The sequence below is a fragment of the Centruroides vittatus genome, unplaced genomic scaffold (assembly GCF_030686945.1).
Source record: "Centruroides vittatus isolate TY-2023 unplaced genomic scaffold, ASM3068694v2 contig_559, whole genome shotgun sequence".
NCBI lineage: Eukaryota > Metazoa > Arthropoda > Arachnida > Scorpiones > Buthidae > Centruroides > Centruroides vittatus.
Window position 1 is genome coordinate 235,488 of NW_027122332.1, and position 26,400 is coordinate 261,887.

Genomic DNA, 26,400 nt, shown 5'->3' on the forward strand with positions numbered 1-26,400 from the left:
CGCATCGCTCTGATATCGCCTAGTTTGCACCAAGCTTTACAAATCCAGTGCAACAAATTAATTTTAATTTCTCACTTTTACATTGTTTTGAATTTTAATTCTTATTGGGTGTTGTGTTTTTAGCGAGAGGATGTAATCTCGTGCTGTACAACTCTACAACATACGTTGTGTGACTTTCGGAGATAATTCGTTTAACGAGTGTCGATGTGGATTGTTGTGTCATCATTGACATTGGCACCTTTCTTGTTTGTGAGAGGCATTATATTTATACATTAAACAGTTTTAAGGCTGGAATACTTGACTTATCCTGATCACCGTAGTCATTAGAGGTTCGCTATAATTTTGACTCTGATAGCACAGTAATTTTTTCAAAATAAATGACCAGAAACCTTGCATAAGAGCTTAAGTAACCGCGTTACATCCTTTTTTCCAACTGTTTATATATCTATATATATAAATCGAGATGGGTTGATGATAATAAGCGCAGAGTCCAAACGGTTTGGAGTTGAAAGTTGAAGCATAGTCAGGGTATGTCATGGGAATGTATACACTAAGAGTTTTGGAAATTCCCCATAGGGGAGGGGTTAAGGATTGCCCTGAACTCAGCTTCTACTGTACAATTTTAGAAGTGGTTTTCTGCGTTTTGGGGGAAATCAAACATATTTTTAGACCCATCTAAAAATTCTCTAATTAGTCTCAGAAGAGGGTGAACCTAATTCTTGCACCCGATGAAAACGGGTAAGATCGTCCGTAATCTAATAATCTTGATCATCTTTGCTATCATTAATTTTTGCCCAAGCAATGCCAGGCTCATCTGTTAATATATATATATATATATATATATATATATGTGATAGGATGATACCAAATTTCTCCCGATTCCGATTCTTTCAGCATTAAAAACACGACCTTGGTTATGTTTTTAACGTTGCGGTGTTTATGGTTTAATATTTTTGTTCTTGAGAGTAATTGTAGTTGTGCCACTTTCTAGAGAGGCTCCAATTACCTATTGTAAATGATCTCGATAGGGTTTGAATATTGAACCGTGGCCTTACAAGATGGCATCTGAATAATCGCACAAAAGTATTGGGTTTGCAAGATAAAGTTGCTTCAATATAATGAAGCAATTTTATCTTATTAGTTTAAAAAATACAAGTTGGATACAAGCCGAAAACATTTTATTAACATTTTTATTGAATATTGCACTAAGTGCAAAAATAATAATAATAAACTTCAAAGCATGTTGAAATTTCTTTGGAGTTCAAACATATTTTTAATACATATATATGTACAAGATGATTAAAAAACTAAGCAAAATCAAATGCAATTATCATTTTACAAAAATATCCCACAAGTTTAGATAACTTAAAATTTAATTTAATTTTTGGAAATTGTTTTTATATACAGAAATTAAAATGCAAATTTGATGGCAGCATAATTTCAAACCTGGTTAGGTTGGAAATTACAAGGTATGTTTAATAGATGACCAATGTAAACAAGTATTTATTTACTTTGAAATATAATTTAAGTATGTGGGAAAGTCTTGTAAAATATAATTTAATTCTTTAATTTTTTTTGGTTTTCTTTGAGTGCATGTACAGTACATGTATACAAATTATTATATACACATTAAAATACATTTTATAAATAAACTTATGGGATATTCGGTTCGGAGTTCATAAATTCATTTCTTAAATAGTGAAACATTTAATTTTTCAACCAACCAATTTTTCCGTCACTTCTCAAATATACATAAAATATCATAAAAATCTCAACTCTAACCATATTTGATAGAAATTTAATATATAATTTTTTATAGTATTGTTAATACTGACCGTAGATTAGATTATAGTTTCTGTGCTAGTCGTTCCGTTCTGTTTGGGGTGGATGTAACCGTCAGTGGTTGGAAAAGATTCGTTCGGCGAGTGAACGTAAGCCAACTGTTCCTCGTAGGCGCACGATAACGTGAAGGATGGGCTACCCGTCTGCGTCGACCGTTCTTCCACGTTCGTTAGATGTCTGTTACACTTGCAATCGTCGCACTTGTCCAGTTTTTTTGCATTTCTTTCGCGCGTCCGTTCTTCCAAAACTTTTGCCATGATCGCCGCCGAAACGTAGTCAGACGACACTCCTCCGGAGTTCTGGGAGACTGCATCATCGTCGTTTTTTGCAGTGTGTATTGCATTTACAGAATAAACCATTGCGGTGGGAGGAAAAGTTGGTATGGGAACGCGAATCGTACGATATTCTGGTCCGTTGTTTTTTTTTGTGTCGTTTGTTTGATTCATATGCATCTTCACCTTTTCTTGAAGATCAATTGGCAACTAAAAGAATATAAAGTATAATAATTCTATAGTAGTATGAAAAATATTAAATTTATAATTGCTATTTTTTGTTGTTGTTGTTGTTATCTCTACTAATTACATTAGTATTCAAAGCTAGATGATTGATTATATTTTTTTAAAAATCATTCAAAATTAAAGCCATTACTTTGAATAAAAATGTAATTAGATAAAATTTGATAACGTACAATACTTTAGAGAGGTCATTGTGAAAAATAAAAAAATCAGTAGCAAGCTTATAACAAAAATGTTTCACACATCAATATCTTTCCTATTGAAATAACATTTATTGGATGATGTAATTAAGTTTTTCAGAAATAAAATGCAAAATACCTAAGCAAGTAGATTGTTTTAGTAGCAGTAGCAGCATCTTAAAAATACCTTAAAATTTATTATTTTACTAAACTTTCTTCTTGATCAATAACTTGTTTTATTTTTTTATGATTAATAATTTATAAGTTATTGATCATAATTAACATTAGTTCTCAACTATTATCTTAATTGAAAAGAAAATTAAAACAATTATCTTATAATATCTAAATTAAATGTTAAAACCTGTTTATAAGATTTACTATATAACTTATTAATACAAAGATTAGTAATCAAGACCAGGAAAAAGAATATCTAAGTATGAAATACATCATTATTACTATTGGTTATTTTAAAAAGGTCATAAGAAGTTCTAATTATGGTAAGTAGAATTTCAAGTTACTTGGGCAAAAACAGTCAGACTAAGCAAATCACAAGTCATCAAGCAGTGTGAGCCATTAAAAATAGATTTTTCTATATAATTCTCACCAAGTATGTTGTAACAATCAATGCAAAAATATTTTTAAAAATCAAGACAAATTAATTTGGGAAGAATATTTCCTATATTCTCACATTGTATTGCGAGTCAAAATATTTTCACAAATTAGATGAAACTAAAAAATTCTTCATATCTTGTCCTTAACACCTCACCTGGGAATTTTTTAATGTTTTTGCTTATTGGGATGGATCAGTAGGCTCAAATAAAAGGTTGCCCATAAAAACTGTCAACACCTCAGGAACAATTTTTTATATTCTTCTAATTTGTGATTATTATTAATGATTTTTAATAAATGTAATGTTAGAAATTTTCAATTCATTTAAAAAGTTGATAAAAATAAATTTAAATTGATTAATCATATTTGTTATTTCTGTTCAAATATTTGAACAAACTTTTTAATAAATCAATTTTTATTAAACATTCTAGCATTTTTCAAAATTGTATGTATGGCAAATTTTGGCTGGAATATGACATGAAAATTATGGCAAATTCTTTTCTTACAGAAAATTCTAAATTAAATTTATTGTAATTATTAAATCTGGCATGAGATGGCAGCATAACTTCCTACCTCTTGAGAAATTCTTTTGTACTTAATTACTTAGCTATATTACAGCCCGATAATTTGGCAGTTCATTTGCTTTAATTAAAGCCAATCTTTATACTAATTGGTCAAAGAGGAAAATGATCATAAAACATTTAATGATGATGTATAACAAATTTTAATTTTATATGATTAGTGTAAAATTTGTGTTTTAAGATGGAAAAATTAAATAATAGTAATTTGTTAGTTTGGGAAAATCAAAAATGATTTAATCTGAAAGTCCAGCTTAATCCTAAACATTTATTTGTATGGGTTTAAGAGAAATTTTTATACAAATTTAGTTAAGATTTCTGACTTACCGAGCTTAATTTATGTGCAACAAAATTAGACGGCTTACATTGCAACAACTGTACAGCTATATTGCAGTCATTCCTATAGTGATTCTGAGAAAAAAAATTTTATGTTAATAAGCAATTACTCAAAAACACATTTTAAAAATTTATAAACAATAAGCATTTTATTACATTCTCCTCCTCTAGTTCATTTATACAGATTCTTGCTCCAGCTAATTTCGAAGTCAGATCTGCAAGTTCTCGAGTTAACGTAGTTTTTTCAGTCTCAAACCTGTCAACCTAATTTTAATTACAACATACAAATGAGAAAAACTGGAATTTTTTACACATTGACTTAATTTCTATTTTAGAAATACAACAACAAATCATTTCAAAATTATATTTTGTTTATTATATTCTTTTCTAACAGTAGCACACAATTCATGTTCTGGAGAAAATTATTTCTTAACACCAATATTATGAAGTATTTTTATGATGAATTAAATATTTGGAACTGAAGCAATACTATATATATCCTATTTTAAATTGTCTTAACCTTCAGATACGTGAAGAACAACTGACAGATGCCAAAACATCTAATTTAGTCTATAATTTTAAATTACACATGCACAAACAATTCTCCACTTTGGTACCTTCTCAAAATAATCAAGTAATTCTGGCCTGAAAATTATTTAAAGCGGTACTGATATGTTGAACTCTTGCCAGATATATATAATAAAGTTGCATGCACTTTATTATATATAACACAGCTATCTCCTTTACAAGATCAGGCACTTTCAATGATTGTATTATAAGTATTTTGATTTTACATATCAATCATTTCCTTATAAGCAATATGTTTTTAAATTACATAAATACATTCTAATGTTATTTTCTCTGAGTCTAAAACATTGCATGATCAGAGTGCAGTAATGCTCTATAGAATAGCTATGCCATGTGTTAAAGGATCAAAGCTGGAACTTTAATATTATCTCTATGACCAATGAACCAATTTGGATGAAATTTAAAAGTAGTGTCAATGAGTGGTACAGACATGTTAAATTTTGAATAAATCAATTGAGTTGTTTCGGACTTATTTGATCAACATATTGTTGTCTAAATTTATGAGAGAATAGTAACACAAGCTACCAAACAATCTAGGAGCATGCATATGTTTAATAGCTCATTCAAAGACTAACTGCCTCCTACTTGACCTTTCAAAGTTTTATTTTAAAACATTGAGTACTTATAAAATAATATTTTACAATTTAAAAAATGAGCTATTATTGGTCAATCAGTTATCACATGACATGATGTAGTGCAGGCTGTCATAATTGTCAGATAAAAATAAAATTATCATGAAAACTATTCTATTGTGAAGTTAACTTATTTATGACTGAAAAATACTTGAAATCCCATAAACTGGTAAAACCAGGTTAAAAAATAAACCTCACTGAAAACATCAAATAAAGGACACTTTTAAAAAAGTTATGACAAGAATAATGGAACCAGATTTGATATTAAGACTCAACATTTGAATAAAGTGCACATTACAGAGACTACAGCTACAGGAAGTTTCAGACAAAGCAACACCACCATAATGATAAAGCAAGAAAACAAGCATCATGATAGAAAAGGGCTACAACCTTTATATTATGCCTTAAATTCCTTCACTAATATTGCTCATGTTCATCTAAATTACTGGTTCAACAACTTTAATACTGCATTCACACACAATCCATGACTCACTTTAATCTCGGTTTACCCACAATCTCAATTGCAATTGTTGCCAGTCGAATGTGAAGGTGTTTGCAAGGCAGTCTGCTTGAGAAGAACCCAGCTATTGCATGTGATGATAAAACTGACATAACTATGCAATAAGTCACGAACACCAACAAACAAAATGGAAGCTGGTAACGAAGATGTGTTACTGGTAGGCCTATATGCAACAAAGTTATTGGACATCTGCAATCAAATGACTGTAAACAGAAGTTGTTTGTCATTTGCTCAACATATGTCATCGTATGAAGAGGAACAAAGACATTAAGATGTTGCTATGTAATTTATTGCAGAATCATGCTTCACCAAGTTGTTGGTCATATCCAAAAGGCAGTGACTGGTGGACAACTGTTGATAGCCCGACACTTGTTCCACAACCATCTTGTTTCTTCTCACATGTGCGAGATTGTGGGAACTCTTATGACTGGATCTAGTTTCAAAAATTCTCATTTTGATCGCAATTAAATCTCAACTCAAAACAAGGTTCAAACAGTTAAGAGAGGTCTCCCATGGCACAGTCACCAATCTTATCACAATCTAGGTTGAAATGCTCAGTACAAATGGGGGTATAAGGTCTAAGTACTTTACAGTCTCATATCTAATTTACATTAATGTTTTGAAATCATTCTGGGAAAATTTTTCACTCTTATCATCATATAAATAAAATGTAAATATTGATTATATAAACTACTTACAATTTTTAATAACTTATCTTCAAGACCTTGATTAACTTTCTGTAATTTTTTATGACTATCATATAATCTACAAAATAAAACAATTTAAAATGATTATTAAATTAAGATTTATATTTTATCACTACTAAAATTTAATTATGAAATTAATAATAAACTAGTAAAATAAAAAATTAATTTCACTGATTGGAATAAACTGTTAATTGACAAATAGTTATCATTTAATGATTTTGAGTAAATATAGCAATGATTCAACTATGTATGTAGTATTTTATTCTAGTAAAGATAATTTTTCATCAAGATTTAAGTTGTTAACCTTATGAATTTTAAAAATTAAAATGTAAGTATTTAATGGAACTGGCATTTTGATCTGCTAATGGAACTTAAATGCAATATAACAAACTTTGAAGCAAGTAATTGACATGTTTATTTTGACCATCTGTTTTATTTAGTTAAAAAATGTATTTAAAATGGCAAACAATATTAATAAATACAGAAATGTACATAACTGCTAAATTTTAAAGAAGTTACTATTTGATTTAATAGTTATTGGTAGAGTTTTAACTTTAATTCAAATCAAATATACCATTAAAAATTTAATAAAAAACTAACCTATCATATTTTTCACTCCAAAATTGAAGTTCTTGTTTTAAGGCCTCCCATTCACCATTTGGATATTGTCTAGCATGATTCATCATATTAGTTTCCATTTGGACTATATGATGATCTCTTTCTAGAAGTTGCTGTTTTAATACTTCAATTTCTTGATGGAGGTGCAAACTATAAATAAAACATTTTGTTATAAAGTAATTAAATTATTATTATAAGATATAAAATTATGTTGAAATCATAACAGTTTTAATGAAATTTTATTATATAATTGTTAAAAGTTTAAACTAAATTTCAAACTGTCAATGAAAACTCATTTCTATAATGAGAATCATTTCATATAAAGCTGAAAATCTGATAACATTACATTCTCAAATAATTATCAAAACCAAATTAAAATTTTATTTAAGTGTTTTTATGTATTGTATATTTAGACCCATGCACAGGACTTTAAATGGATGAGGTTAAAAAAACTTTTTTCTAACTCACTTTATTTTTACAATATACATATAATTATACAGTAATATAATACAGTTGACTACAGACGAGTTGAACAGGTACAAAGTAATTTTAAGTTAATTATTTTTAATTCTTTCTAATTGGTAGTTAAATTCACCAAAGAAATCTTGTACTAACTTAATTATAATCTGAAGATGTTTGATGATCTTTTAGTAGTTATAAGTTAAGTATGTGGATTGTTACTATTTTGTATGAATCTATTATTATTTGTATAAATTTTGATAACTCAAATATTTAATATATAGAGTAGATTAAAAAAATAAATTTTGGAATTATTTGAAAATTTAATGAAATTAAATCATGGCCAAGTTATAAGAAGTCATCAATTCTTATAAAAAGACAATATACAAAAACTGTGTAAATATACATTAAAATTTTGCATCTAAAACAAGCAATTTATTTTTTATTATTTTCATGGAAATTACTTTTGGCCATGTTTTCATATGATTTCATCTACTACAAGGAAAGCTCTTCTCAAAAATACAAATTAAATCTAATAACAAACTCTTATTTCATTATTGCAAGAATCACAGATTCTTTTGTGATGCTTTTGCTATAAGTTTGATGCATCTCACTGTTGTTTGAATGTGACATTGAAATTATATCATTGGAAAAACTTCTATACATATAGTTCTTTATCAGGAAGTTAAAACAACAATCATCATCCAGATAAATAATTCAGTTATTTTAACTTTATTTTAATTGGCCTTGTGACATGTTCTTTTCTTTCAAGTATTAAAGCATTGTATCCTCCAATTTTAATTTGACATATTGATTATATAGTGATATTTCCATGTCTTGGGATAATATTTTTGTATATTTTTGAATTTAAAAAGTTTTTCATTTTGTCTGTCACATGGGCATTAAGAGGGCCTGTTTTTCCTGCCACAATGGGGCAACTGGATAGTGGGCAACTTACTATCCATGAAAAATTCCTGAGATTGCTCACACTGATTTGATCCTGGTTCCCTCAGGGCAGTAGATCAACATCTTAACTACCTCAACCATCCACAAAGTGTAATATTTTATATCCAAACTCTAGTTTTATTATTTATTGACCAGAGTTAAGAAAATTATCTTCCCTTATAAAACCCAACTTAGTAAACAGCAATTGCAAGTAAAGTCATTCCATAATATGAAGTGTCACATTGTTTGCAATCTACAATAAATTTTGTTGCCTTCATTCTATCTTGACCTTTGGAATAATGGAAGGAGAACGACTCCTAAAGATATGGAATGGCCAACTAAATAAATTTTTTGTGAGTCAATCTAAATTACTTTTAGTGATAAAATAAATTTATCCCTTACACTGAAAAGAATCCATGAATGAAATAATTAACGATTTTTGCTACTACTCCTGTTATTCTTCCGTCTTTGTCATAAGTTCTTCTGATTATTATATTTCTGGTAATGTATTGATTAATAAGAAATTCTTGCTCTAAATCAGAAATTTTTTCTTCTTTTATAATTACTTTTTGTAAATTCTTTACATTTACAAGATATGTAATAATAATGTTGATTCAGCAAGTTAGTGAATTATACTTGGAAATTATAAATGCAACACTATGCCAACATTAGCTAGATTACACCACCTTCTATTAAAAGCAAACATTATTATAAAGCAAGTTTTAACTGTTTTCATCAAACATTTTATTGTATTACATATTATATCACCACCATCATTAATTAAATTTGCCATCTTTTTATACTTTATGGGGTTTTTTTTTAATTTTTTGATATTTTTTGCAATATCAGGCAAACATTAACAATATTGTAGCAATTCTTATTGGTTTAGAAAGCACAGAGCAGGAATATTAATTACCTTCAACCAAAATTACCATTTTATAAACATTATTTCAATTTGGATTTTATCTGGTTGGTGATAAGTGTTTTCCTGCTTACCTAACAATACCTGACTCCATATTATTATTCTTTATTTTGTTTTATCTTTGTTTAATGTAGTCCTATATAGCCCTAGGCCTTATCTTATTTCATTTTAAATAAATTTTACTTTCATAGTTGTATTATGCACAATGAAACTTCTAATGAACAGAAAAGGATGGCTGGATGAATTCATTAAGTATCAGACTACTGGACTGGACATAAAACGTCTAGAAATATTTTGGGGTGGTCTATTCTGGATATATCGAGCCCATCCTTCACTGGATGGGGCTTGATGCTCCATTCTGTGCCTAGCCAAACCCATAATGGGCTTGATAAAAAGGCCATCTTAATGTGCCCATTAGGACAAACAGTAAGGGGAAAAATGAAGGTAAATGACTATTTTTGTACATATAGTAAAATCGGCAAATGAACTTTACAAGTATTATTTAGAATATATAAAATAACTATTGCAGTCATATGATGGATAATCAACTAGTTTTTCAATATAGTTTTCATTTTATTTTTGTGTAAGTTTATGATCTTCTTTACAGTTCATCTGTGCATTATTTCAAGAATAGATGCTCTTTAGTTCAACATGTTTACCAAGTAGTTCAGCTATAAATTTTAATGCTTTGTTCACTTGAAAAATCATTTAACACAAAATGTAAATTCATAACTGATAATATTTTACAACAATCATCTTTAGACAAGTATTTTCAGACAATTTACTTGACGGAACAGTATCCCTTTTTTAGTCTTCATCTTAGTCTTCTTCATTGATGATTTACATATATCTATTTCTTTGTTGAATTTAATAATGTTTATTTAAAAAAGTAGACAGTAAAATCTTGGTGTTGTATGGCAGCAGGAATCAATAGGAGAGAGAATAACTGCATTAACCTTACCAATCCTCACAATAAAGTATTGCTAGATCGCATACAATATTTTTGAATGCTTGAATATTCTTGAATTGTTGAATATTTTTGACAGTTTGCATGCACTGGAACAGAATCCTAGTAACTAATAAAACTACAAATTGTTTTCATAGATATTGAACCTTATACATTGATTGATAACCTTATGTAGCTTTGCAAATTGTCTTTTTTTTTTCATGAAATGACAAACAACCATGGTTAAATTTAAAAATCACTTCACTTTTATCATTAATTTCTGTTACTATCAGATTATTAGTAAAACTAGCATTTAATAATAACACTAAAATATTTTAATCTATTAAGAAGTTAATTGCAGGCAAAAGGGATTCTGTACATACTTTACAAAGTATATATAATATAGTATAGTACTTACCTGTTATTATTTACACAACTTTCACAATTGCACCCACATTCCTGAAATGAAAATGATTAAAAGATACAGAAACTACTAAACTAATATTAGGTTATCAAATTCAGAAATTAAATCTTAAAATAAATATAAATATCTAAAAAATCATGTTAAGCTTTATCATCACAAAAATAATAGATCTCTGAATTATTCTAGTATTTTTAACCAAAGAAAACTTTGTTAAAACATTAGTGTTAACATTGTGTTTGCATACAAGCTTTAATGTTTAAGGCTATTTGGATTCAAAGGATACATAAAGAAAAGAGAACAATTTATTAGACTGAATTCAAGATTAATTATCTAGTAAGTGAAAATCAAATTTATTTAAAATTTTTGTTTTAAAAAAAAGCATGAAAAATATCTTCAACTATACAAAAGTTACATCTATAGATTTTTTTTCCTGCTATAATTATCTCTCTCAGCTTTTTCCTAATGTAATGTATTTTGGCTGTGTTTCACAAAGAAAATAAATTTTCCAAGAATGTTTAAAGCTTTATAGAAAGAAATTTTCTACAATTATGAAATTGTATGGAGTATGTCATGGTAAACATGGTATGAAGAAAAATATTACTTTGTTCTATCAGAGACCACTTTTTTAAATATATATTTAAATTAATTTACAAAATAAATGAATTTTTACAAAAAAATATTTAGTTAATTTTATTACATATTAGTACTTTGTTATAAAAATATTTAACTGCTTTCTATATTTAATATAAAATATAGAAAGTTATATTAAAAAATATTATTTAATAAATGTAATAAAAATTTAAAATTACCTGGCACATGTATTTTTGTTCAGCCATTATAAGTACAATAACTTAAGAAATAATCAGCAATTAAGATCATTAAAATCATCAGAAAAGTGCTGAAAAAAAAATAATAATAAAATTAACTGAAATGAAATTTTTGTTCTATAAACTATACATTAAAAAAATTATGCTCATTTTCAGTTTTAATTTAAAAATTATCTTTATGTAAACTGATGTCATGACAGTTTTATAATCAATAACTATTTACAGAAATCAGCTTAATAAATTATATTGTAAATTACTAAATATTGAAGATTTACTATTAAAATAATTCTTTGTCATCGTAATATTATCAACTAAAAGAAATTTAATTTTTATTTATTTATTAACTCTAATTTTTATTTTTATACTTAATATCAATGCTATTTATGTTATCAATTCCAATGTAGCATATTTGGTTTTCTACTACTTTCTTATCAGTTATTGCATTATACTAATTAAACTAAGAAATTAAACATTTATAAACATAATGTCAGATGATAAAAATAAAATGTATATTATTGTGACATCACAAATGCCAAGCTGCAATTTTAATAAATCTTTTAATTTAAAAAGATCACATGAAATCTGGTCTAGTTCATATATAGTTAATTGGCCTTGTTCCTAAGATTTCCATATCTGGTGTACACATACACACATGCAAATATAAACATCCTAACCCAACAGTTATATATTAATTAAAGCTAAATGATTGCTACTATTATATTACTACTACTATAATAGTAATACATAGTGTGATATAATTCAGTAATCATTTGGTTTTTCCATGTCTGGTCTCAATTTTCATTTAACTAACTCTTCTTGAGATAACAAAGGATGGATGGACGGACGGACAGATGACAGTGGGACTTTATAGGTCTGCAATTTGAAAATTTCAGCCCAACAAATCATAAAATTCCATGGTTTAAGACCTTTCAATTAAGAATCTGAATCAAGAAATATCAAGAAATGAATACAATAAAAAACTATAAATGACTTTTATATTAAGTATAGCAGAACCAAATATCCAAGTCTTAATTAACTGAGATTCCTGCCTTATCCAGAGAGAACTCTTAATGAATACACTACTTTTGTTATGCTGTAATTCATAACAGTTTAAAATAATATGTATACAAAATGGTTTGTTTCTGTTACCTTTTATCACTTAACTTCAATATAAGACAAACCCATTCATAATAGAATGTAACTACAATACTACAATAATTACTCTTAAAATTATTGTACATATTGGTTATATAATGTAAAAAAATGTTATTCTTTTATACATAATTGTATATTAATTATCGATAATATAAAATTAAATTCATTAATATTTTAATTAAATTCATTAAAGTATAAAGGAAGGCTTAAAGACGATACCATATAAATCTTTTATATTTGTAGCTTTTAATCCAAAATGGTTGTGGCTGTCTGTTTTATCCAAATTTTTGGTTATCCGAGGTAGCATTGGTCCACATTACCAAAGATAATCATAGGGTTCTATTGTATTTTCTATTCAATTATATAAGTGTATTGTAGAAAATGTTACATGTTTGATTTTTTAAAAAGTAATTAAATAAATTCTGCTAACCTTTTAACCAGTGTCGATCTATTTTTAGAATTGCTTAGAATCGCAAACGTTTTCACAGCCCCTCCTGGGCTCTTCTTCAGGCTTCGTCGTATAGGCTGTTAACATTCGAATAAATATTCAATTTGAATTTCTTTTCAGAATATTATCACGTGCAACAGCTGGATATTTGTACTGCGCATGCTCCCTGCTCCTCCCTTAAAATACTGTTCTCTAGCAAAACCTGCCATGCACTGGATAGGATCATTTCCTCCTTATGATTAACGCATGTACTACATAATCCCACCTTAAATATCTCCATGGCTTCTAGCCATTTCAATTGCTGTGGGTTATAGCTGGGTATAATGATTTTTGCCGCATGCAGGTCCGCCGTTATCTCCTCTTCCGACGCGTACGTCGTCAGGGCCGTAGTGTATCTATCATGCTGTATGTCTGACTCGTACTCCTTTAACCTCACTTTTAACACACGTTTCGTGGAACCAATGTATGTTAGTTGTCTATCACACCTGTGGTCTTCTAGTGGTATCGTATACTGGGGGGAGAGGGACAGGATTACGGCTTACTGTGAAGAACTCGGCTTCTATTTATACTATTTTGCATGCGGTTTTTTGCGTTTTTAATTGCATTTTAATAGGGTACGTCGACAGAATATACACTAAAAAGGGATTTTTTGATATTCCCCAGCGGGGAATGGGACAGGATTAAGGCTTACTGTGAAGAACTCGGCTTTTATTATACTATTTTAGATGCGTTTTAATAGGGTACGTCAAGAGAATGTACACTAAAAAGGGATTTTTTGAAATTTCCCCCACGGGGGAAGTGTTATACATTTATAATAGATACATTTTGAGCCACAACAACGCGTGGCCGGGTCAGCTAGTCTGTTATAAAACTAAGCAGCTTTTGCATGTATTTATGTTAAATATTTTAACAGTAAATGATTGCTTTTAAACTTGTCTTTTTTCCTGATAAAAAAGTGTGCTCTCTTACTTTTTTTTTTGCTGTATTCTGGTTAAAATAAAATTTGGAGAATGCCAAAGGCACAAGATGGTTTAAATATACTAATTACTTTTTACCCCTAAATATTCTGTGTTGAAATGGAGTGCATCTTATATGCTGTAAATTACAGTAGATTATCTATTGGAATCTTAAAGAAAATTATGATCATTGATCTGAAGACTTATTCTCAGTGGAAGTAAAAACAAACTTTCAATAAAATTACACTTTAATCCATTTTAGATTTTTCTTAGACTCTTGTTATTTAAAAAAAAGACAACAAAAATTCTTTTAGTCTAAAAAGATTTCTTTTCATTAAAATTATATTTCATTACTATATACTATTGCTAATAAGACTTACATAATGTATGTAAAAAGAAACAAAGTTTCCATAGATATCCAAATGATAAATGAACAGTTTCAAACAGAGCTGAATTTAGAATAATAATCAATGTTTTTTAAATCACCATTTTTGTTCTATTTAACTGCATAACAGTCAATTAGTTTGCCATCACATTAAATGTCTATTGCAAATACCACATGGCAAAACATTTTTTCATGAATACAAATTAATGTAAATCAACTATGTTGGCTATTTGTATAAATTCACATATAGAACAATAATCATGATATTTTTGGAGAGTCAAAACTTTCAAAAATCAAATCAGATAATGAAATCTGGATCCACAATTATCATGAAAGGCCAGCACCTCATTAATTCATCAGCATGTCTAAAGAAATACTTTTGGGAGACACGATTCGCCATTGTTCTGATTTCCATTGGTAAATTTTGGATTTAGGTTGAGTGCTTATGCTAAATTTCATCACATACACACAGAATTTGGATATCACTACCACAAAATAATGTTTAAGTTCTTTCTGAACATATTGTTTATTATTGCAACTAATCATCTGATAAATAACTTTAAATACTTATCACATAGATTATCTTGTAGAAATTCATAATTGACAGCATTAACTATTGGTTATATTGACAATTATCAAATTCACATAAACTAACTTGTCTATCAATAAGAATAGCCCAAAGTTTTTGAATCAATATACTTGACAAAGATCTTAGATCAAAAACATTAGTTTTTCTAGAGTAGTAACCTAGTGCTGGACTGGGTCAAGGTACTGTGATGGTATATTGGGGCTATCAGTAAGAATTAGTTGCTTTATTTTATCACATAAGTTATGTTAGATGTAATTTTATTTCATTTGCTACTACATTATTGTTAATTTTCAGTTCTTAAAAATGAGTGTATCAATCAAAATATCTATTGATCTATTGAATGTTCCTTTCTTAGTTATGACAGAAATATTTTTATTCTTTTTCTATATTATGCCTTTTCATGATAAGGAATTATGAAAATTTACAGAAACAGATGACACAAAAATGACAAAAATAACCACATTAACAAATACAGAAGTTCAAGAAAAATTACTTCACAATTCAGGTTATTCAAATCTCTAAATACTGTATAATAAACGACTGGTAACATATTACTACAGTAGATCCCTACATTTATTGGACCTTACATTTTGTGGATTGTCTAGAAATGAGTTTGGAAAACAAATAATGCCATTAGATAAATCTGGAACAGTCTTCTCCATAAAGAATTATTACATTAATTCCTGAATTTATGTTTGATCTGCAATTGGTAAAATGTCTTGTTCTTCTTCTGGTAAAATGTATATTCAGAAAAGTCAATTGTGAATGCATGAATTCACAGATAACATTCATTACTGGCAAGATGCTACTACATACTGAATAAGAAGATGAATTTTTTAAACAAAAAATATACAGAGAAATCATTTTTCTGTGAAATTTACTAATTATTAAATGGTTTTTTGAAAATAAAATATAAAGTTGATCAATAATTCACAATTAATGTCAAAAATATTAAGTTAGGCAAAATTTATTAATTTCATTCATTAATTTGTTATTTAAGATTTCAAACAATGCTGAGAAAGTCAAATTCATTTAATTGAGCTTCCCTGGAATTTTCCAGATTCAGAGTAAAACTTATATATTTAATTAGCTTGCACAATTTAGAGTAAAAAGGCAGGCAGTTATTTTGCCATTAACTAGCCAAGTTCTAGCCTGTTAGTTAATCCAGCTCTATCATTTGATTATTAGTATAATTTGGGCTTGGATTTCTACATAATTACTAAATCCAGAGAAACAAAATGGAACTTGATAAGTTTGATGCTGTTTAAACACTATGATCTTTACAAATCTAAGAATTTAGACAATCATTTTTATAAGTTTGATAAAATTCAAATGTTAGGTATTGTTTTGCTGACTGTTAACATTTCAAACAAGTTATAGAAAATTAAAGAAAAGAGACAAGTTTATATTTTTTAAATAAATAGTAAAAAATACTTTACTAAAATTTACTTTTAAATCTTTCTCATTTTAAAATAGATTTAATGGTGATTTTAAAAAAGTTTAATCATTCATTATTAATGTCATTAATAGATTATAATTTAGTAACAAAAAATTTTTAAATGAGAGAATTATATCATATTGTGTATAATGTTCACATACTCTTATAAAAAATATTTCATTTGAAAATAATTTGTTTTTATTTTGTGTGTGTGTACATGTATGTATGTATGTATGTATGTATGTATGTGTGTGTGTGTGTGTGTGTACTGAACAATTATTATTGGCAAGGTTGAGGTCGAAGTTTTAAACGCAAAAACGTGTACATCGGACATTCAGCGCCACTTTCCTGTAAGCCTAGAAGTTTGACAATGGCATTTTAAAAGTTGATGGAATCATGCTCAACATTCCAAATAATACCATTTTAATACAAAAAAAATAAACCTTTACTATATAATTTAATATAAAATTGAATTTAAAAACAAATTTAATTTTTATTTAAAAGAAACTTTGACATTTCATATAATTTTAAAACAAAAATTAATACTTTTACTAATATTAGGAACAAAAACATAAATGAAATAAATTAAAAATGAATTAGAAAATTTATTGTAAATAAATATTAGAAGTTTTGAGGAAAATATATACAATAGTTTACATAAATTTTCATATGAATTGACACAAAATTTACATAATTCAATATATGTAAACAATAACATTTGTCTTTTGAATCAAACCGCAGACAGTTTATATTTTTATCTTGTTTTAAATTGTTTTTGACATCTGGAAATACATATGAGGAAACTATTTTTTAAAAGAGTTTTTTTTTTCCATTTTATTTGTACACTGACTTAGTTCTGTGATAACTAAGTATTAATATTATTATTTAATAATATTTTAAATTTTGCATTTTAAGAAATAATAATATTTTATATTATATTTGAATTATTATTAAGCTTTTAACTAAAAATAAGAATAATAGGAAAAATGCTTTCAAAAGTAAGGGAAAAAGTCTTTGGAGACTATAGAAACTATTCATCAATACAGCACAGAGAAAAAGTTCAGCAATCTTCAAAATTATCAAACTTAATTGTATTAAAATTGCTTTAATCAATCAATAACACACAGTAAATATAAAAGAAGCTTTAATAATTTAAATATTAACTGTAATAATTTTAAAATCAATCAATTAGATTATTTATGCAGTTATCAATTTTTAAAACAATGCATTTTTTCAGAAGCAGTAATTTTAGAATTTGTTTAATCAGAGATGGTGTACCATTTACAGGGACAGAGTTAAAGACAAAAACCAACCAAAAATAGTTAAATCATAAATTAAAATTATAATTGTAAAATTATATAGGAAAGTATATAGAGATAATATATTATTTCTTTTGTATTAACAGATATGTTGTATAATCTTGTATGATTTTTTGTATGTTTCTCCCCACATTATGGTTGTACCAGTATGCTTAAATAAATAAATAAATATATTATATTATATATATATTCTCTACAGAAAATTCTAAAATTTCAGAGAAATTTGTTTATTAAACTGGTAATTAAAAATCCATTCATTTACCATTTCCTTAACAAAGACAAGAAATCTAGGAGAAACTTGCTTAATTCGTACTTCGCTTATATCTCGACTCTGGTAATAGCTATTAGTGCCTTTAGTGACAAAAAAAGTAAATAACAGTCGGCCATATTACCATCTGACAGACAACACGCTGTTACACTGCTTCCGACAAAAATATTGAAAAAGTAAGTTTTTTCAACTTTTTCTGTAATATTTTTGCACATTTTGTAAGAACGTTCTTCAAATTGGATCGTGTATAAGTTTTTTAACTATCTGTGATGTATTAATGAGTATTTTTGTGATTTCACCTGATGTGATGATATATGAGTATTTGTTGTCAAATTTCTTGGAGGCAAATGTAAAACTTGTTCGACTCTTGCGCCTATTTCGTACTCCAGGCAAGTTCTTAAAATGTACTGGTACGATTTAGGAAAACCATTTTAGATGATGTCACAATAAGCTATTACCGATTCGTAAACTTATTTTTTTTACTACGTTACTGATTTCAAAAATAACTGCACAAAACAAATTAAAACTAAATTGTCTTTCATATTAGAACAATATGTCAAAAAGAAAATATAATTCTTGGAGTAAAGAAAATATGGAAGAAGCGATTAAAAAATATAATGACGATTTATAAGCTTTCTAAAATGTTGGCTCAAAAAGGAAAACACCAGGTTTGAGCTGTCACTAGTAGCGAACGTGGTATCAACACCACATGCATCTGTTGTATGAACGCTGCTGGAGAATTCGGCCACCCATGCTCATATGTAAATGTAAAAGAATGACAGATGACTTAAAGCGTAAAGGGCCACCAAATACGTTGTACAGTTGTTCAGAAATCGGATGGATTCCGAGTACATTATTTGTCGAATGGCTTAAACATTTTATAAAGTGTCTGAGACTGCAAACACCACATGACAGTCAAGTTCTTCTCATCTTAGACGGTCATTCAACGCACACAAAAGACATTGATGGCATTTATCTTGCAAGGGACTATGGAATAATCATGCTCTCTCTGCCAGCACATACCACACATAAGTTGCGTTCTTGTTCTTATAGAAAGTCCTTATAAAAAAGAGCTCGAGAATAAAATAGAAGAATTCAAGAACAAAAACGTATCAAAGAATCTTGGTGCAAAGAAAAGTAAAACTAATAAAATATCACAAAAGGAGAATAAAAAAAGAAATAAGAAAAAAACGAAAATAACAGTTGGTACTGTAAATTATGCCAAGAAGACGTAAAAGAAAGTATGATCGAATGCACACAATGGGAGATATGGGTATATGAACTTTGTGCAGGAACCAATAAAAAGCAACGGATTACAACTGCGATGACTGCCAAGAATTGGCAAAGACCATCAGCCGAATCTACACACACATTAATACATTATTGATTAAGATTTTGATTCTTAAGATGCAAACCAATGATAGAATCTCAAAGTACGATTTAAGATGAATGGTCCTAAATCGTACTTTTTAGTGTTTTTTTAAATTGTTTTTTTCTCAGAAGTTTATAAGATTTATGCTAAATTTGATTATGGTAGTAATAAAATATTTCTCAAATAAAAGTTACTTAAAATAAAAAATAATTTGTGTTTATTAATTTCGATAATATGATGGTTTTTCCTTAAGGGGTATGAATTAGGCAAGTTTCCCCTACTTCTGTTCAGAAATTCCTTATAAATTCAAACAGAAAAATTATCAAATAAGAATTGAAAAATAAAAACTACACTCTTTCAATCTGTAAGTATTATGTGTCAAAATTTGATATATAACACTCATTTTTGTATTATCACTCTACAAAAAAAATAAGCTGTTTTACTCCATAAAATTTATTATTATATAATTACTGAAAACAGTTTTTCTGCACTAACTAAAAACAATTTTTTCTAAGAATCATCATACCAACATAAATTAAACAAACAAAAAAAAATAATCAATAATTGTAAATTAAGAAGAACACATTTTCTCAGTTATTTATTACACAAAACTTTATAAAAACATTAATTCTTTTCACCTACATCTTTACTGTTTTACATTTGTGTATATATATATTGTCTACTTGGACCTTGTTTATTAATAGGTCTTATTAATAAACAAGGTCCAAGTAGACTATATAGACACTTTGTAAAAACAACCCAAGCATTATTATATATTAAAGTACAGTCAAACCTGTTTTTATGCAGGGGATAGGGACCGCATTAAAAAAAAACGCATTAAAAAAAATCTCACGAAACTTTACGAATGGCTGTAAATAATAGTTTTCGCAACACAATTAAAAAAATATTTTTTTTATGCGGTCAACAGGGACCGCATAAAAAAAGTCTCACATAGAAAATAACTCAAAACTGTACGAAATAGAATTTATTGACAACAGATGTCAGCACTTGACTGCATCGTCTGGTCTATCGTCTGTTTTACATATTTTTGTCCAGGTGGTGTTTTGTTGACTTAAAAAGTAAATTATTTCATTTTTCGCATATTCATGCAATAATATTACTATAATAAGTGCATTTATGCTATAATAAGTTTATTTAGCTATAATAAGTCAACGTGAGACATGACGAATCGCACGAGACTAGTTGCCAACTATACCGCACAAATTAAAAATTCGCATTAAAAAAAAAATCGCACATAAAAAGAGCGCATAAAAACAGGTTTGACTGTATTAATAAAGCATTTTATTAATGTTTTCTCAGTGTAATAATTAAAAATCCTCTCTAAATTTAAAACAGTAAACAATAATTAAGTTCACAAATTTGACATTTAATTTATATTGCATGATTTTTAAGAATATTAAAACACAAAACGTGATGTGATTTATTATTTCAAGAACTGTAATATTACTCTTATTTAAAAATTTAATATTGATTGAAAACAAAATTATTTCATTAAATGTGAATTGATATATGATAAATATTTCTTTAAATTATTGATACATAGAACCATATTTAAATTTTACACATGCTAAATTACTAGAAAATAAAATAAAAATAAGCTGTGACATTGAACTTCAATGATATCACAAAGCATTTTGATATTCTTATGTATCAGATATTTCTCGTAATTACTAAATGATGACTGTTGTTCTTTATTCAGATCACAATCTAACATTCCATTTTAATTCAGAAAATCTAATTGATGTAACCTATCTGAATGAATATTACTTTTTTCTGGCTGAATTCAGAATTTAGTTGCAAAATATCAGACAATTTTAGGATTTGAATTTTCTATCACATCTTAATTAAGACAGAAAAAATCACTTTTCAAAAACATTAAAACCATTGGTAAAAGTAAACATTTTAGAAAATGATGACAATGTTTATAAAATTTCAAGTATTGGACAGATTTTATTAACATCTTATTTTTCATTAAAAAAAAAAAAAATACTGAACTTTTTTATCCAGTTGATTTATTTTAATAATAACTTTTATATCAATTATTAATATGGCAATAAATACCAGTAATTGTAAAATCCAGATGCTAGAACAATTATAAATTTCAGTTTTATTAATTCAATAAATGAGGAAACAAAGTATACAAAGTTTAAAACAGACAACTGAAATTTGCAGTAAAGAAAATTCTTAATTATTTTAATATAAAATAACTAGCTGATGCCACACGTTATTTAGCTAAAATTCTTATTAAGTTACTAAGCAACAAACAGCTTAAATTTTTATTAATAAGCATAAAGAAATATTAACAGTTATTTTTATGGACATTACACATCTGTCAGATAAGCAATCATCTCTTATCATATGTACATTTCCGAATATATTTAAAATTTATACTATAATTTTGTTCTGAATAAAAGTACATTTAAAAATTTTTTTAATATCAGTTATAGGAAAAATTTATTTGTTTATCTATGTTAAAATAATTTCCTAAAATTAAGGTAATTTAAATAAGTTTAAATTTATCATTAATTAATTTATTAATGCCATTATCGCGCTATTTCTGGGCTGGGTGAAAAAATAGTCCCATAATTCAGCCAATCATTTGGCGTTAATTAAATTGGGTTACGAGTTGTTGTTATATATCCATTATTAATTTACTTTTAACACACAGAAATTAGTAACCAGAAAACTAATCAATATTTTAGATATAAATTATTAATGTTAATAGTATTTTCTAATTAATTAATAATAAAATATTTAATTTTGAATTGTTTAACTAACTAAAAAAAAAAAACAATCATTACTGCAAAAAGTCTTTTTAAGTTCTGATTGATAAAAACATAACAACATGCTATTTAAATCTAAAAATAAAACACCAACAATGAGTACTGCTATTCTTCACAAATGCTAAACTATATGGATAATATGAAATTATGTTAACAAGCAAAATGACAAGACATTTGGAAGTTTGCATAAATAATAACAAATAATGGATTATTCTAAACGAATAGTAGTTTAATGATGATTAGAAATCAAAATATTTTCAACTGAATAATCTGTTTATTTCATTTATTGCATCATAGCCAATTTCGTTAAACTATATACTTTGCAATTACTATAGTAATATGTATAGGACAAAATATAATTAGCATTTTCTTATTATCAACATTTTTATAGTGTTATTGTGCAACATCTCAGCACAGTCAATAATAAAAATAAAGAAATTCTTACAGAATAATAATAAAAATGGTCACAAATATTAATAGCATATTTTCAGTCATTTCGATATACTATTTATCTGGAAAACCAGTAGAAAAATGTCAAATTTTCCAATTACGTGACTTCTGCTATGAGCAAAACAATTAGAGTCTGCATTCTTCTACAGTTGCTAGTCATTCATATAAGCATCTGACGTTCAAATTACATTGTATGAGTTTTATGAAAAACTGAAGACTTTCAAATTAAAATTTTTTTACTCATTAGCTATATGAAGTGAATGAAAATCTAAAAGTTTTAAGTTAACTTAAAATCTACTAGAGAAAATTTAAAAATTCCTTCTACTTTATACTCTCTTCTCTCTTGTATCCATATAATTTCAGATAACCAATCTAGAATATGCACACTTGAGAATGACACGAATACAAAAACCAAATAAGACGGGGCAGTGTTGTTATTCAAAATACTACTTAAGTATTTTGAATAACACTTGACTAATCTTCTAGAATAAACAAAAAGAACTTTTTTATAAGCAAAACATATCTTGAACCAAAGATAAAACAATCGTCATCATAATGCCGGGCTGCAATTTTTTATCATATTTTAATTTAAAAAATCATCCGACTTCCAGTCCAGACCAGAAGTTCACATATAGTTAAATTGGTGATTCTGACCTAAGCTTTCCGTATCTGGTCTCATTTTCATCTATCTAATTCTATTCTCGAGATTAACGAAGGACAGACAAATGACAGGCTGTCTGTCCTTCATCAACCCAATTAAATATCCGAGCTAAATCCAAAAATTGCAATCCAAATATTTAATTCAAGACAATTTTTTACTGTTGCACTTTCACTTAACTGTCAAAATGAAGTTTCAACAGTTAATTTTAATTAGTTGCCATATATAGATTATTAAGTTTTTATTCCCTGCTCAAACAAGATCTAATTTCAAGAATTTTCAAGGTTTTCATAGCATACAATTGCATATTTAAAGTGTATCTGCTGTAAATTCCATTAAAATAAAGTCTAAATTTATTAATTTAGACTTTATACAGAATAAATATATTTTAATTTAATTTAAATTAAACTTTAACAACAATTAACTCCACAACTTAGAAATTACATTATAATCATCATAAATAAACTTTTATATTTATTTTAATACTTAATAAAACCATAAATTTAATTTAATTTTTTAAACACGAACTCGATTCATCTAAATTAAATATTTGATTAGAATTATTTGAATTAATTGTAATTAAGTTACGTCATAACAAATATTGTTTAACTTTGTAATTATTTAAATAAAACTAATTTAAGAACCGTAACTTACTAATTTAAAATTCATAAATGAATATTTTGATTTAACATATTTCAATTGATTTCTTATTTACTAATTCTTTGGCTTATTTCATATTATTTATAACGTTACAAGGCGAACATCGTTCCGCGTGTCCATTTCTCCCTATCTCCAGACGATATCTGACGTCGTCTTAAAATTTTAGCAGAAGATTAACTAAATTGATTATAATAATTATTTTCTAATATATTAATAAAACTATTAAAGTTATAAATAATAATACACGTTCAAAATTGAAATTAAAAAATAAAATAAATTTCCGTTGTAGCGTATGACGTAATGTCAATTTACAAGACAAAAAATGGGCCAAAATTTTAATATATTTTTAAATTAATTAATAAAACTATAATTAAAATTTATAAAGAGTTTAAGAATTTTTACTTTAAAATATTATTTTTATTCGATGTATTTAAATTTATTTTATTTTTCCGAAAAAGAAATCAAGATTATATTCTCTTATTAATTCTCTACGTTAATTATATATTTTTTAATATTTTAAAATAATAATAATTATTACATAAATTATAAATAATTAATTTATTTATGAAATATTTTTGAAAGTCACGTGATTGTCAAGTATCGTCTGCTGATCGATTGAGGATTTGTTTATTTTACTGTAATTTAGTTTCTAGATTTTATTAAGTGATAAAATGCAGAAAAGGTGATTATACTTTGATTTAAATCGTTAATGTTTTTATTAAAATTACAAATAATAAAGTTATGTACATATATAAAAGATCTATACTTTAATACATTCAGGTAATGTGTATCAAATATGAAACTATGGGATCTTTAACTAGATTTAATTATGAATTAAAGACTTTCAATGACAAGATATCAAAATAAAATTATCATTCTGTGTACATTTAAACAATTATGAAACACACTATGCATAAATATTATTATAAAAATGCTTTTACTTTTCCGGCTGTTATATATAACAGAGAGAAAGTATGGCAATGTGTCAAAAAATGTTTACATTTTGGACTTAAGAAAACACCTTAAAATGTCGAGAAGTGCAAGAAAAAGTTGGTTGTGCGTGTATATGGTGATGCCAACTTGGAGGTTTCCCTAAATTTATGAGGAAAATCAACAGGATGGGAGAAATAGTTTAGGGGAAAAATTAGTCTGCCTGTATTGGTTATTAGAGTTTCAGCAATGAGTAAGAGCTTCGAAAAGTTGCACGACTTGGGACTGCTCTCGTGCAAGAATATTGCAGCAGAATCTGGAGTGGGTTGCTTCGTCACTTTATGCTTTTGTTCAAGTGTTTGTGTGCTTCCTGTGCCCCAACGTAAAAATTTGTGTTTCTCTGGTTTATCAAAAGACTAATATTTTTTCAATGTGCATTGCATCCAGAGCAAAGCTATTCAGTGGAAATTTCAGGATTGTTTTGACAGAAGGTTGGCAACCTTAGTATCTGTGTGCATGTGTGGAGGGAGGCAGAATTTTGTTCACCCTCCTTTAAAGCTTGTTCCTTGTATCAAAAATTTCTGAAATTTTACGGGGAGGTTTGTGTATTAAGATATTGATGCTATTAAATTTTGATGGTTAAAGATTGATAGGATGGAGAGAAAGAGGACAGTTGTGTCATATTTCAAGTGGGGTCAAACTTAATGAAGATTTTACTCATTATTACAGTTTATGATTTTTTATAAAACTTGTCTCTACTCTTAAAATTAAGCTTTTTGTCATTTTATAGTAATTATTAATATAAAAAGTTTTTAATAAAATCTCATAACAGATAAACACAACATATATAATCTTTGTAGAACTAGAATAAAACTTTAAATTTGAAAAAAATATACTGATGACCTGATCAAAAATGTTATCAATAGTATATTTTTTCAAAATTAAGCTTTTGCTCTGAAACTATAGAGGTTATTTGAGCTGTGTTTATTGTACCATTATTCAGTGAATAGCAATTGTTAAGCTGGATCTCATAGCAGATGGCACCACATAAAATTTTAGCTCTTGCCAAGGACGACGCCAGCCAATGGGTAAGGGGGGGCAAGATGATGTAAATTGATAGAGGATATGAATTGTATGTAGGTAAAATAAAAACGATTCATAAAGTTTTAATCATTCACTATGTACCAGAAAAGAAATATCTCAAATAAAACATTTTCTTTTACTTACAAGAAGCCTAAGAAGATTAGTTTAATTAAAACTTAGCATTTAAATAAGTTTTTCAAATTTCTAGGGGAGGGCAGCTGCCCCCCCTGGCGATGCC

General features: G+C 27.2%; 2 protein-coding genes across 2 annotated transcripts in view; one reads left to right on the top strand and one right to left on the bottom strand.

Annotated features, from left to right (window-relative positions):
* Nucleotides 1-1,161: 1,161 nt before the first annotated feature.
* LOC136978859 (uncharacterized) lies at nucleotides 1,162-24,296 on the bottom strand. The gene is made up of 8 exons (XM_067274677.1): nucleotides 24,144-24,296; nucleotides 11,630-11,718; nucleotides 10,815-10,855; nucleotides 7,107-7,274; nucleotides 6,498-6,564; nucleotides 4,216-4,323; nucleotides 4,051-4,134; nucleotides 1,162-2,324 (listed from the first exon to the last, which is right to left on the bottom strand). The coding sequence occupies exons 2-8, from the start codon at nucleotides 11,654-11,656 to the stop codon at nucleotides 1,842-1,844; spliced, it is 978 nt and encodes a 325-aa protein (XP_067130778.1). The 5' UTR covers nucleotides 11,657-11,718; nucleotides 24,144-24,296; the 3' UTR covers nucleotides 1,162-1,841.
* A 418-nt stretch (nucleotides 24,297-24,714) lies between these two features.
* Nucleotides 24,715-26,400, top strand: part of BBS1 (Bardet-Biedl syndrome 1) — a 30,415-nt gene continuing 28,729 nt past the window's right edge. Inside the window, exon 1 of the mRNA XM_067274680.1 lies at nucleotides 24,715-24,831. Within this exon, the coding sequence (XP_067130781.1) occupies nucleotides 24,821-24,831 (11 nt within the window). The 5' untranslated portion in view covers nucleotides 24,715-24,820. The remainder of the gene's footprint in view (nucleotides 24,832-26,400) is intronic.

What these genes read in the sequence shown, in the direction of transcription:
- LOC136978859 (XM_067274677.1), bottom strand. Translation starts at nt 11,656, where the DNA reads ATGGCTGAACAAAAATACATGTGCCAG. An exon ending in AGTTGTGTAAATAATAACAG is followed by an intron (nt 7,275 to 10,814) that starts GTAAGTACTATA and finishes TTTTATTTATAG; the next exon opens with TTTGCACCTCCATCAAGAAA. An exon ending in TGGAGTGAAAAATATGATAG is followed by an intron (nt 6,565 to 7,106) that starts GTTAGTTTTTTA and finishes TTTATTTTGTAG; the next exon opens with ATTATATGATAGTCATAAAA.